The sequence below is a fragment of the Schistocerca piceifrons genome, chromosome 8, assembly GCF_021461385.2.
Source record: "Schistocerca piceifrons isolate TAMUIC-IGC-003096 chromosome 8, iqSchPice1.1, whole genome shotgun sequence".
NCBI classification, from domain to species: Eukaryota; Metazoa; Arthropoda; class Insecta; order Orthoptera; family Acrididae; genus Schistocerca; species Schistocerca piceifrons.
Window position 1 is genome coordinate 133,151,090 of NC_060145.1, and position 12,850 is coordinate 133,163,939.

A 12,850-nucleotide genomic window follows, 5' to 3' on the forward strand; every position below is an offset into this window, starting at 1 on the left:
AGGGACAAAACAACAGTCAAAGCAGTGGAAACATACTGATTCTCCACCACCAAAGAAAGCAAAGACAATTCCTTCGGTGGGAAAGGTCATGGCATCAGTGTCCTGGGATGCGATGGGGATTCTGTTTGTAGATTATCTCTCCACTGGGCAAACAGTACTGGAGAATACTATGCTAACCTCCTGGACAAGTTGCAACAAAAGATATACAAAACAGGCCATGTTTAACAAGGAAGAAAGACAATGCGTGCCTGCACACGTGCCATCACCATGGCGAAATTACATGAACTAAGGTATGTATTGTTGCCACACCAGCCTTATTCATCTGATGTGGCTCTGTCAAACTTCCATCTCTTCCCAAAACTGAAAATTTTTCTTGGTGGATGAAGATTCGCTTCAAACGAAGAACTGATATTTGGAGTTGACATCTATTTTGCAGGCCTGGAGGAACCTCATTTTCGAGATGGAATCAAGGCACTGGAACATCATTCGACCAAGTGCATTAATCTACAAGGAGACTAAACTGAAAAATAAAAAAAGTTTCAGTGATGTAAGTACTTTTTTTCTATTCCATCCCAAAACTTTTCAAACCACCCTTGTACTTTCAATAGTACATTTAAATACTGATAATGAATATGCAACTACACTACTTTGATTAAAATATTTAGCATCAAATAAACTCAGGAACAAGTAAATAAAATCTTTCATTTAAATGAAGATTACTAAATGAATATGTTAAAAACAAATAAGTGATTTAATGTACAAATGGTGGCATTGGTAGGAGTAAGATAAAATGCTGAGGCAATATAAATAACTTGAAAGTTAATCAGATGGAAAACGAAGTGTGATAATATAAAATAAGATATTGTGAAGATGGCCAACTGAAAATGGAACCAAAAATGAAGAAGACTGAATGAGAAATGAAATGGTATTAAGTAAGTATCTTTTTTTTCTTTCTTTTTTAGATTTTCATGATCATTTACATGTATGTTGACATTTTTCCAGAGCTACAAAAAATCACAGCACAGAGCACTATAGCTAATGGCCAACGAAGAATACAAGTCAAAATTGAAATAAATAATCTTAAACTCAAGGTCACATCTGATACACTTTTTTTTAACTATTAGTCATACAACAGCAATTTATTCAGAATACAATATGATGCACGCTTTTGTACAAATTAATATTTTTGAGTAAGAGCTGACAGAAAACTGATAGTTACAAAATAATATTGACACATACAGCCAGGAATGCATAATATGGTATTTACAATAAGGTAAACTAATAATCCAAGTGACAACACAGAATATCAAAATGAATGCCACAAAAGTATGGTATTCAATGTGCAGTAACAAGAACTTCTGTTCCACCACACACTGTGTTTACCAACAAATTTAATTACCAACATAAATTTAATAATTGATGACCAAACAAACTGAAGCTTGCTACAGTGTGTGCAATTGTACTTTTTTTTGTTACTACTTCTGCAACAAGGTTGTTACAGAAGTAAGATACAGGAGAGTACGATAATTAGTTAAAAAGCATACTTCATAAAATGCATTGCTGTCACGGACCACCTCAAACATGAATCTCATCACGTTCTCTCATCACTGCCCAGGACCAGAAAGGGACTTGTCCATGAACTTCTTCTTTGCGAAGCACAGCCACCACTTTGATGGTTTCCCATCATCACTAGAGAAAACTTTTTCACATACTCTTACACCAGTCTCTTGACGAAGTTGCTGTATATACTGCCTCATCAGGTCTGAAATGGAAATAAACATCTATTGTCCTACATCCAAAATTATACACATGGAAAACTACCGAGTTCTGAATGTAATTACATAGAGTAAAACTTTTCAAAATAAAATATGTTTAACATCTGTTATCTAATAAGTAAGTGCAAGGACAAAGTTATTTACATGCAAACTTAACCAGAACACAGAGTCTCTCAAAATCTTTCATGTGCTTAAAAAATGATAATGCCAGTTGTAAATATGAGTGGTTTACTGTTTCTGCAGCAAGAACTGCAAGGCAAATTAGAAAAAAAATAAAAATGGACTGTTTAGTTGCAAAAATCTTGTAATCGACTCATCAAAATCTGGAAAAATGGGAAAGAATAATTTTCAACATTTCATTCAAAATGTGTTCCAACCAGATGAAGAAACTATTTCATTACTTTTGTTGAATTCATGTTCTAGATATAACAACACCTCTTTTTTGTGGAGGATGACAAAAAAATCTGAAGATGTAATGTGGATTCTACCTGGAACTACTAGTGCAATTCAACCTCTTGATAAAGAATTTTTTCGTCAGTGGAAAGCATTTTCCAGGAAATTATCAGACAACATAATTTCCGATACTCCCATTTCAGGTTCATCAGTGGAACAATATTATTACGCTCCAGTCGTATGTGCCTTACCAGTTTTCTTCAGCACGCTTTACGAATTTGATCAAGTATGCCTGGCATGCAGTGCAATATGCAGAACACCGGCCAGGACCATTTCTGACTCCATCCTTGTTCTGTCCAAATAAGACTAGTGGTTACTGCAAAGTGCCTGACTGCATCAATGTTTCTTTTGTCCAGTATCCCTGGTGCAAGAAAAATGTTTGTTTTTGTCATTCAATAGACACTTTGCATTTTTGTGATGACTACAGGGAACAGACATTGAACTGTTTCACTGATAGTCAAATGTACAACATTCGAACATTATTATAAGGAATGACCTACAGGAATTTTTATAAAATTTAGTACTGCAAGACACATTTCATTTCAACGAATTACAAGTCCTCACTGAAGGAAGTCATCTGTGACATCAAACACTGCCATGATTTTATTTTCTCTGCTAGCCACTTTTATCAGAATTACATGTGCAAGAATTGAAATGTCGATATGAAGTTATTCAAACAAATGTTTGTATAGTTTAAGCCAGGTTTTCACTGGAGCAAACAAGCTAATAAGCATGAGCAAAAGAGAATTCTGTCTGGTGTACCCGGTAGACCTCTCACAGGTCTTTCAACTGGATGCCAAGGCAGCTACGTACGTGTCCCTAACCTTCCCCAGTTACCTAATCGGACAATGGAGACCGGCAGCTTAACATGGAATTTGAACCACATGTCTTTTGTGGCCACTGCAACATCTGTGAGAGGTGAATACTCAGTTAAAAATCATAGTGAAAAAGTTGTGGTCTGAACGGGATTTGATCCCATGTTCACTGGATCACGAAGTGCACGCTTTGCCATGCAAAATAATCCCAATTGAATAGCAAAGTTTCACATTGCAGCTCTAATGAGATAGAATGCAGAATATTAGCTCCAAAAACTAGAAATTAATAACACAGCATTCATCGACGATGTTCGCTATCTCATATTCTCTTCTATTCCCTCTAGTATAAATGATTCTACCCACATACAAGCGAATGATACTGCATTTTCTGCAAATGCTCGCTCGCAAGTGTTCACTTCCATTCGCTCCATTGTAAACAGGCTTTAGGTGCTTAAAATTGGTGTCTGTGAACTCTCGATAATTCCACTATGTGGCACTGCGTTAATGATTCGCCTCATGCACTAGGTGGGCAGGGCTGTACAAACCGCTGTTATAAGCTGTTCTTTGTGTGGCAAAAATGTGTAATTTCAAGATTTTTTACAAAATACTGGCAGTGCCTCTTAGCAGCTAAAACTTTTACAGTGCATTTCTTCCATTGTCTCCTTCCTGAGTAAAAAATTTCAGGGCAGTTTTCGACATGTCTTATTGGACCATTCCCTTATTAATAGATTATCTTCATTTTCTTGGATTATTATTTGATAACCTGTGTATAGCATAGTATTAAAACATTTTCCCCGTTGCTCTGTATGCCGTAGGTGATATTTTGCTCCCAATCTATGACTAGGATATCTATGCATATATTGACACATTCTTGCCCAACTATGCTGCCAATTGTTTAAACAAGTTATCTCCATCTTCGATTATAATTTTTGTATCTTTGAAAAGAGCTCTTACAGCATTAATTAGATGAGGTGGGAAGCCTCTTTTGCCATAATCTGCTGCGATAGGTGTCTGCTTACTTTGTCAAAAGATTTTTCACAACCTACAAATGCTATATGCATCTCTAAGTTAAATTCTTTCCTTTTTATTTATCAGTTGTTGTAGACTAAATGTAGCGCATTTGAAGGAGCATCCTTTTTTAAAACCTATATGCTATTATAATCAAAATGTATTGGAGACTGCGCACAATCTAACAATGGTAAATCCAGGATGGAATAATGATGAGCAAGAAGTGCGGTTTGGAAGGCAACAAGCGAAACACAAGAAAGAAGGGAAAGAAGAATGGACATTGAGTATAGTACGAATGGCCTCTGACAAACTGTGGATAAGAAACAGCTTGACCACACAGTTGCTGAGCATGCTGCACAAAACAATGTTCTTCATTTTCACTACCTGGGCCATCTGGATCCTTCCTACCAATGCCAGCTTTTCTGGATTGTACATGTGGGAACTCTCCCCGCAATATATCCCGCATTTCTGTAACTCTCCTGGCCTCGAACTTCATTAGTCATTCTCCCTCACGTGCCTGTATCATTCCCTGTTCCCACTTCAACACTATACAGCCCTCTATTCCACAGGCTTTTTACCCCCCTCCTTTCTCTGCTCCCCCCTCCCCTCCTCTGTTTAACTTTCCAACTGCACCTACTTGCCCTACACTCTCTCCTCTTCATCACTGTATACTCTCAAAAGCAGCACTTTATCATCCCCCACCCATAAATCCTGCTATGCCTCCCCTTTCCCGTCTCAGTCTCCTCCTTCCGTCCACCATCCAGACTGCTTCTCTCACCATGCACAGCTGCTTGCAGTCTGGCTTTGACAGCCAGACACTGTGGCCGTGTGTGTGTGTGTGTGTGTGTGTGTGTGTGTGTGTGTGTGTGTGTGTGTGTGTGTGGGGTCTGATTTGGATGAAGGACTTTCCAGCCAAAGCTTACTTGTTTGATCATCTTTTTGATGAATCTATCTGTGACTCAATATCTCCACTATATGATGAGTAGCAATCTAATACTGCCATAGAGCACAGTCTCCTGTTTAAGATAATGTTATAGATTTTACAGCCTACATCAATGAGGCTAATTCCTTTATAGTTGTTTGTGCTGCTTCTGTTACCTCTCTTTAACATGGAGAAAATTTTAGCCAGATTACATTCCTCGGGTATCTTATCCATAGGCCAACATATGTTAATGACAGGATAAAGTATCATTGTATATTTAGAATCTTTATATAGGATTCTAAGCAGTACAGAGGTCTGTAACACGATGCTGCAGATATGAAGCTATAAATTGGTAATTATGTAAATTCAAATGAAAATTAATAAACTATTGCATTAGCAGCCCTTCATAAAATTTATCTGATTACCTACATACCCAAACCGAACATTTCATAAACATAATGACAAATTGCAATGTTCCTTTTCAAACATGCCTGTCAAATATTAAGGTATGGTAGTAGACAAGAAGCATCTATTCGGTATTTTTGAGAAAGGAATAAAGAGCCTTTTCATCAATTGAGGCTCTGCTGTAAATTTTATTATGTTCACTTTGGTTAGGATGAATGCAAATGGTATGTAACTGTTCTGTGACTGTTTTTGACAGCTGCATCTCTTTGTAAGAGTACACCCTGGTTCATCCCTGATGCCTGAACACACTCCAAGGCGAGATCTATGGAATATATTACGTTGGTGCACAAGTTCGTAGCATTCTTCCACTAGTTTAATAACCATGAAGATACACATACCAGGGAATTTAGTCATCAATAAAATTTTCTCCTTCATTGTTTACAACAGTCAACCAATGCTGGGGTAACTTCTCGATTCTGCAGTTGTAGAAATCGTGTGGTTTTGAGGAAAAGAACTTATCAGGCCATGTTCAGAGAGCACTTTCATCCGAAAAGGAAGTTTCTTTGAAGGTTGTTCAATAGAAAGCAGAAAAGTTGGAAATCTGAAGGTGCTCAATGTCAGGTGAATAAGGTGGGTGCTGAATAACTTCCAACAAAATTCACATATAGTGTTTTTTGTCAGTCTAACAGAATGTGGGCAGGCATTATAGTGGAGTAGCATCGTTTCACAATCTTCCTGGTCATTGTTCTTGGATTGCATCTGCGAGACGTCTCAGTTGTTGACAATAAAGGCAAGCAGCGACAGTTACATCTCGGAGAAGCAATTCATAGTAAACCACACTGTCGCTGTTCCACCAGGTGCACAACATTTTCTTTTGTGGAAGCATTCAGGTCTTTGCAAGGGAAGTTGCAGCTTTGTTTGGCCTCAACCATTCCTTTCTCTCCCTTATGATAGCATAAAGATAACACTTCTCATCACCAGTAATGAGACAGAATAAGAATGGTGGTGGTTGTTTATGAGCTAACTGATGATGGGCAAGCAGATATCTACATATGGCCATCTACTGATTTTTGAGATATTGGTTTGGAACATGCGGTACCTATACACCCAATTTTTGAATCTTCCTCACAAGATGCCAATGGCGCACGATGGTGGAATGATCACGGTTCATTACATCTGCCAAGCCTCAAGTACATGACATGGACCACTGAGGATGATAATGTTTAAATGATCTTCATTAAACCCCGAATGTCTTCCTGAACATAGAGAATCACAAATGTTTAAGAATGATCATCCTTAAAACGAGAAAACCATTATCTTGCCATGCTCTATCCAATGAGCACTATCCCCATACCACTGCATATGTTTCTCGATGTATCGGCTGCTGTCACCCGTTTACTGAACTCAAATGTATGAAACATTCCGATTCCTCCTCTTGGCACTCCATTTTCTAGTGTCCGCAGCTCCATTCACTACCTCCAAATGAAAAAAGACAATATGTAAACACAAATATTGATAAATAACCCCATCACCCCGGGGACTATCACCTTGACGACAGTGGGGTGGCTTAGTACCTAATGAGCCAGAAGATCTACAGGTTCGCTAGCTTGCAGGTTGGTCGGAGGCAAGGGGAAGCTAAGAATAGTCCACAATGAAGAACAGGACATCCCCTAAAAGACATCCTGTGACTCCGAGGGTGGAGGAGGAATGGTGGGAAGCTCCCAACAGCCAAGGAGGTGACAAAGGGCCCCAGCTCACAGTTATGAGTGAAGACCTCAATTGAATCCACAGCGGAGAAGATGGACTTCAGAATGCTGGAGATTGCAGAAGAGGCAGCCCAGTACACAGGGAATAGTATGAGTGCACTAGAAATCAGCAACATCTGTTCACCATGTAAGGGGCAGCTTCAATGGCATCTGTTCCCCACGTAAGGGGCGGTCTGAATAATTGCTGGCAGTAGCTCTAAAATGCCTCTGGGAGTGGTGACCCTATTGTAATCAAAGCTCCTGAATAAGTTTCAGAGTAGCCAACCCTGAAGGCTTTCAGCCTTCTCCCCTAGTAAATCCCTTTACTAGTTCACACAAAATGATAAACGACAATGAGATGTCACTACCCCAGGGAGTATCTAATTTTCCGTCATCAATGGTGGTGCATTGAGGCCTTCGTAGTCTGGGGAGCCTGACCTCATTGTGCAGGAAGTTGGAGTTCCCTAAAACCATCAACCGATTGAGACCCAAAACTATCACACTCTTTGGAACTATCAATATTCAAACCCTCTGTAGGACCGGAAAACTCAAGCAATTGACTGATATCCTGAATAAACACAAAATTTCAATAACAGCTGTCCAAGAAACCAGATTCACTGATGATATGGCTTTCGAGTCGGAAGGTTATAGAATAATTAAAGGGAAGCTGGCATCTAAGAACACATATGGCTCCAGCGTTTTTGGAACTGCCTTTTTAATAAGACATGATATGATGGATTCTGTCATTGGATTCAAATCAACTGGCAAACGCATCTCTCTGTTATCCCTAAGATGCAGCAACAAGGGATACTCTATTGTAAAATGCACACACTACAGTTAATAATAACAAGAGCAACCCTGAAAAGGTCCAAAGTTTCTGGCAGATGCTAGAAGATGAGATCAGTAAGGTCCCCGATCACCAAGTCAGACTACTGGTAGGTGACTTCAATGCTCAACTGGGGAAAGAACAGTAGTACCAAGACATACTGGGGCCTTACCCAACACATAGATGAACAAATGCTAACGGAAAACTGTGAAGATTGCGTCAGTTGGAGATCATTACCATGGTATTCCCTTGAAAGGTAAGACACCAAATGACTTGGCAGTCACCAAACACTGCTATTAGATCATTTCAAATCAATCATGTTGCAATCAGTGTAAAGAGTAGGAAAGATATCACGAATGTCAGAGTATGCAAAGGTTTGAATGTTGTCTCTGACCACTTCTTCACACAAATAAAGACCAGATTACTACCTAATCGAAAGGTACCTTCTAACACAATGCCATCAAGGATTGATCTCCAATTCTTTACAGACTATAAAGAACGCTTTAAAACTGACATCATGCAAAAAGAAATGAAAGACTGGAACTAACTGAGGTCCATTGTAAGTGAGGCAACCAACACCCTCAGACATCCTCGAAGGAAGCGACGTCATAGATGGTGGAATTCTGAATGCGATCTTGCAGATGATGAACGTGCCATAGGCTGGAGGGAATGTAACTCGACTGAATGACAAAAAGACTAGGAGAATTTCACAATGGTGCAGAAACTGACAAGCAAGACCATCAGGTGTGTGAAGAGATCTTACGATCGACCAAGACTGGAAAAGTTGGATGAAGAATTTAAAATGTACAAAACTTTCATTGAGCCTTCAAAGAGGAACTCTCAGGGTATAAATCACAATGCCTTCACTTTAAGAATATGGCCATGGAGCTGGTGTGGATTACAACACACACACTCTCATCAAACAGATACTCACGGATACAACCTCTAAGGTGAAGTTCAGAGGAGAACTATCTCGGAGTTTCAACATCAAAACGGAAGTACGACAGGGTTATGGTCTATCACCCATTCTGTTTAATCTGGTGCTTGATAAAGCCATCAAAACCTGGGAATGTACGCTGAGGAATCTAGGGATCAAACCAGTTACCACTGGAGCTGGGACCCAAAGAAATGTGATAAGGTGCCTTGCTTTTGTAGATGACATTGCAATGCTGTCATTTCTGTCCAAGCCCTGCATAAGACAGCGGTGAAGTCAGGGTCAAAAATATCATATGACACGACCAAATAATTAGAGAACCGGCACTCCAGTAACATCCCTTTCACAACTATACATGGAATGATTGGGAGGGTCAATCACTTTCGTTATCCTGGTGAATGGGTCCACCCCAATGATAGAGATGGCACATCCATCTTAGAAAGGCGTAACAAACTCAAAGCAGCATACCATCTGTCCCATAATCAGTACAACAAGAAGTGTATTTCAAAGAATGCTAAGGTCTGTCAATACAGAAGTGCTGTCAGACCACAGTTTCTGTATGCCGCAGAGCCCCTTTTGATGAACGGAGAAGGCACAATGGATTACCTGGAGAAAGCCGAAACACATATTCTCAGAAAAATTCATGGCCCGAGATTGCTCCCAAATTGAACCTACCGACTGAAGTCTAATACTGAACTGTATCAACAGTTAGAATCAGCCAACACCAGTATGTGGCGTAGGAGGCTCAAGTTCTACCAAGAAGATCTTCTCATTAGTTAACAGCTAAAAGACTGGAAGCCTGTGGCTTAATGAAGTACTAAAGGACATGGATTCAGCTGGGATCTCTGATCCTGAGGTAGAAGACTGTTCCAAATTTTGTGCTTTGGTAGAATCTTGGACCCCACCACCTAGAGTCCCTAACGTTGGAAGCCCCTTTCACAGGAGAGGAAGGAGAAATTACCAGCAGGGCTCAAGAGATATTGGCAAGGGAAGAGAGCATCGAAGAAGAACTAGTCATAAGCATTCCTTAAGTTGGCTTAAATAAATAAAATAATAAAGCCATAGCAACTAAAATACCAATCTGCAAAAGAAAAATGCTACAAACTTGTGCACCACCTAATAATTAATTTACGAACACTTAGTGCTTTTAGAGCACAAGGAACTGCATACTATATATGGAATTTATAAGTCACTGTATCTTTACACTTCGGTGTTTCCTGAATACAAGTTGTTTTCATCTACAGTCAAAAGAGTGGTCTGATGCAGTTGAGCGCTTTCATGTCAACAGAACTACTGTAGCCTACATCCCTTTGAAGTTGTTTTTTGTATTCAAGCCTTGGCCACACACTGCAATTCTTACCCTTCACACTTCTCTACATTACCAAATTACCTATTCCCTGATGTCTAAATGTTTCTCTTCTCAGCCTATGCCACAAAGCACTTTCCTCCTGATTTTATTTCATTAGTTGTTCTTAATTATCTGGACTAGCCAATTGATTTTTCAGCATTCCTCTGTAACAACACATTTCAAAAGCTGCACTGTTATAAACCATCTTTCACTTCCATATAATGTTGCATTCCAGAAAAATACATTCAGAAAAGGTAACATTTATATTCATTGTTAACAAAATTCTCTTCTTCAGAAACACTTACCTTCCTCTTAGCAGTCTGCATTTCATGTCCTCTCTACATCAATCATCACCAGTTATTTTACTGTCCAAATAGTAAAACTCATCTTTTACTTTTAGTGCCTAACTTTCTAATAATTCCCTCAGCATAACCCTATTTAGTTCAACTACATTCCAGCATGTTAATTTTATTTATGTTGATCTTCAACTCACAATCTCTTTTCAAGACATTATCCAACCCATTCAATTGCTCTAGCAATTCCTTTGCAGTCTCTAACAGAATTTGTCATTGGGTAGCCTCCCTGGACTTTATTTCCCTTTTCAAATTTCTTCTTGGTTTTCTTTACACCTTGCTCAGTGTGCAGATTGAATAACATGGGCCACAGTCTACAGCCTCGCCTCACGCCCTTCTCAATTACTGTCTGTCCCTCGCTCTCATGTCCTTAACTTCTATAAATGCAGCCTGGTGTATCTGTTTAAGTTGCGTATAAACTCTCTCCCCCCCCCCCCCCCCCCTCCTCCCATATTTGATCCCTGATAACTTGTTGCTTACCATAAATTTTGTCAACCACTTTCTCTAAACATACAGATGTTATAAATGTGGGTTAGTCTTTCTTTAACCTATATTCTAATGCAAGTCATGCTGCTTTAATGTTTTTTAAATCTTTCTGAAACCCAAACCGATTTTCTCCAGATTGGCCTTCACTAGTCATTTCAATCTTCTGTACATAATTTGTTTCAATTATTTTGCAACCATGACTTATTATACTGGTGGCTTGTAATACACTTGTGACCACCTATCTGCTTGGTATTTGGATTAGTGCACTCTTCTTGAAGACTGATAAAGTATTTAACCTGTACATATCTCATGTATGCCAGATAGAACAGTTATGTCATGGCTGGTTCTCACAACAGATTTTAATGTTCTGGGGGAATATCACATCCATCTCACTGCCGGTCACTTTCTTTTTCCTCTCCATAATGTTGTTGTCAACTTTCTTTCCTTTATTCCTTTCAGCATTCTTCTCCTTTTTTGGTGTTGGTTTGTCATCTGACCTCTTGATGTTATGTTAACTGTTTTTCCTCCCTACAAATGTTACTTTAATTTTCAATAAACGGCATCTACCTTCCCTAAAGTCATGCAGTCTTTTGCAGCTTTGCAGTTGTCCTCCAGTCATTTCTGCTTTGCCATTTTCTACTTTCAGAAAATCTCATTTTTTATTACCCTTTTGCCTTGCTTTATTTTTACATTTTCTTCTCTGATCTGTTAAATTTAACATATTGTGTGTTACTAAAATATTTCTGCTGGGCCCAATCCTTTTGCCTTGTTTCTCCTCAGCTACCCTCACCCATTTTCAAGAGAATATTATCAACATTAAACAGTGCCATATATCTTCAAGGAAAATAATGGCTGTAGTTTCTCCTTGCTCTCAGCTGTGCCACAATAGCAACAATGGAAGGTGATACCCCTCTTCAGAAACCATGCTAGTTTAGCCTCCCTGCAGATACCTAACAGACATAGTTGAATCAGCAGTTTGCTGTCTCTATCACTGATGCGTGCAAGCCTGCCCACTGCAGAAAGGAATTCAGCTTGTGTGGATTTACATACATATACAGTGAAAAGAAAGACAAATATTTGAAAAATGAATACAACACTATTTTGCAGATTCCAACTCCGATATATATTTCACATTTTTATCTGCTTTTCTTTTTATACTATCCTGAACACCTGTGAACTATGTGAGTCATTCTCTCCAACAATATCCTTTATTTCTGGCGATCTTTCTCTAAATGAGAGAGCTTGTGGACTTCAACCTTACGAGTGCACATAACTACAGGTCACTTAAAGTAAACTTTTCTTTTTATCTGATCCCGATTTATATCACACAGCAAAATTAATTGAAAATTATGTTAAAACTAATACACTACACAGTTTCATATTGTTGCTGTGTGTACTTACCTGCCTCACTAGGACTGCTAGGTTTGGCATATACAGAATTAAGAGGAAATCCTGGCTCACCAGGGATGTCAAACTTAGATATTGCCAATGTATACATTTCCTGCATCCCTTGCGCTTTAGTACTACATTTTTGTAGCTTCTTCAAACACTCCGTTATATACAAGGTAATGTAAATAAGCACTCTATCAGCTTCATTCTAAATAAGTGAAAAAGAAAAGACATAACTTTAGGTGAAATACATAGTTATTGTACAATTTATGCAAGAGCAAGAAATACTGGCATTAATTTTGAAGCATAAAATATCTGAAAGTTATAATTACAGACACTAAAAACTGGTAAGTCTGATTAATGTGGAAATTCCCCAATGTTGACATAATTT

General features: G+C 38.7%; 1 protein-coding gene across 1 annotated transcript in view; it reads right to left on the reverse strand.

Annotated features, from left to right (window-relative positions):
• Positions 1–472: 472 nt before the first annotated feature.
• The window catches only part of LOC124711313 (actin-related protein 2/3 complex subunit 3-like), a 41,184-nt gene continuing 28,806 nt past the window's right edge, over positions 473–12,850 (reverse strand). The window contains exons 3-4 of the mRNA XM_047241330.1: positions 12,472–12,667; positions 473–1,762 (exon numbers count right to left, since the gene is read on the reverse strand). Of these exons, the coding sequence (XP_047097286.1) occupies positions 1,605–1,762; positions 12,472–12,667 (354 nt within the window). The 3' untranslated portion in view covers positions 473–1,604. The remainder of the gene's footprint in view (positions 1,763–12,471; positions 12,668–12,850) is intronic.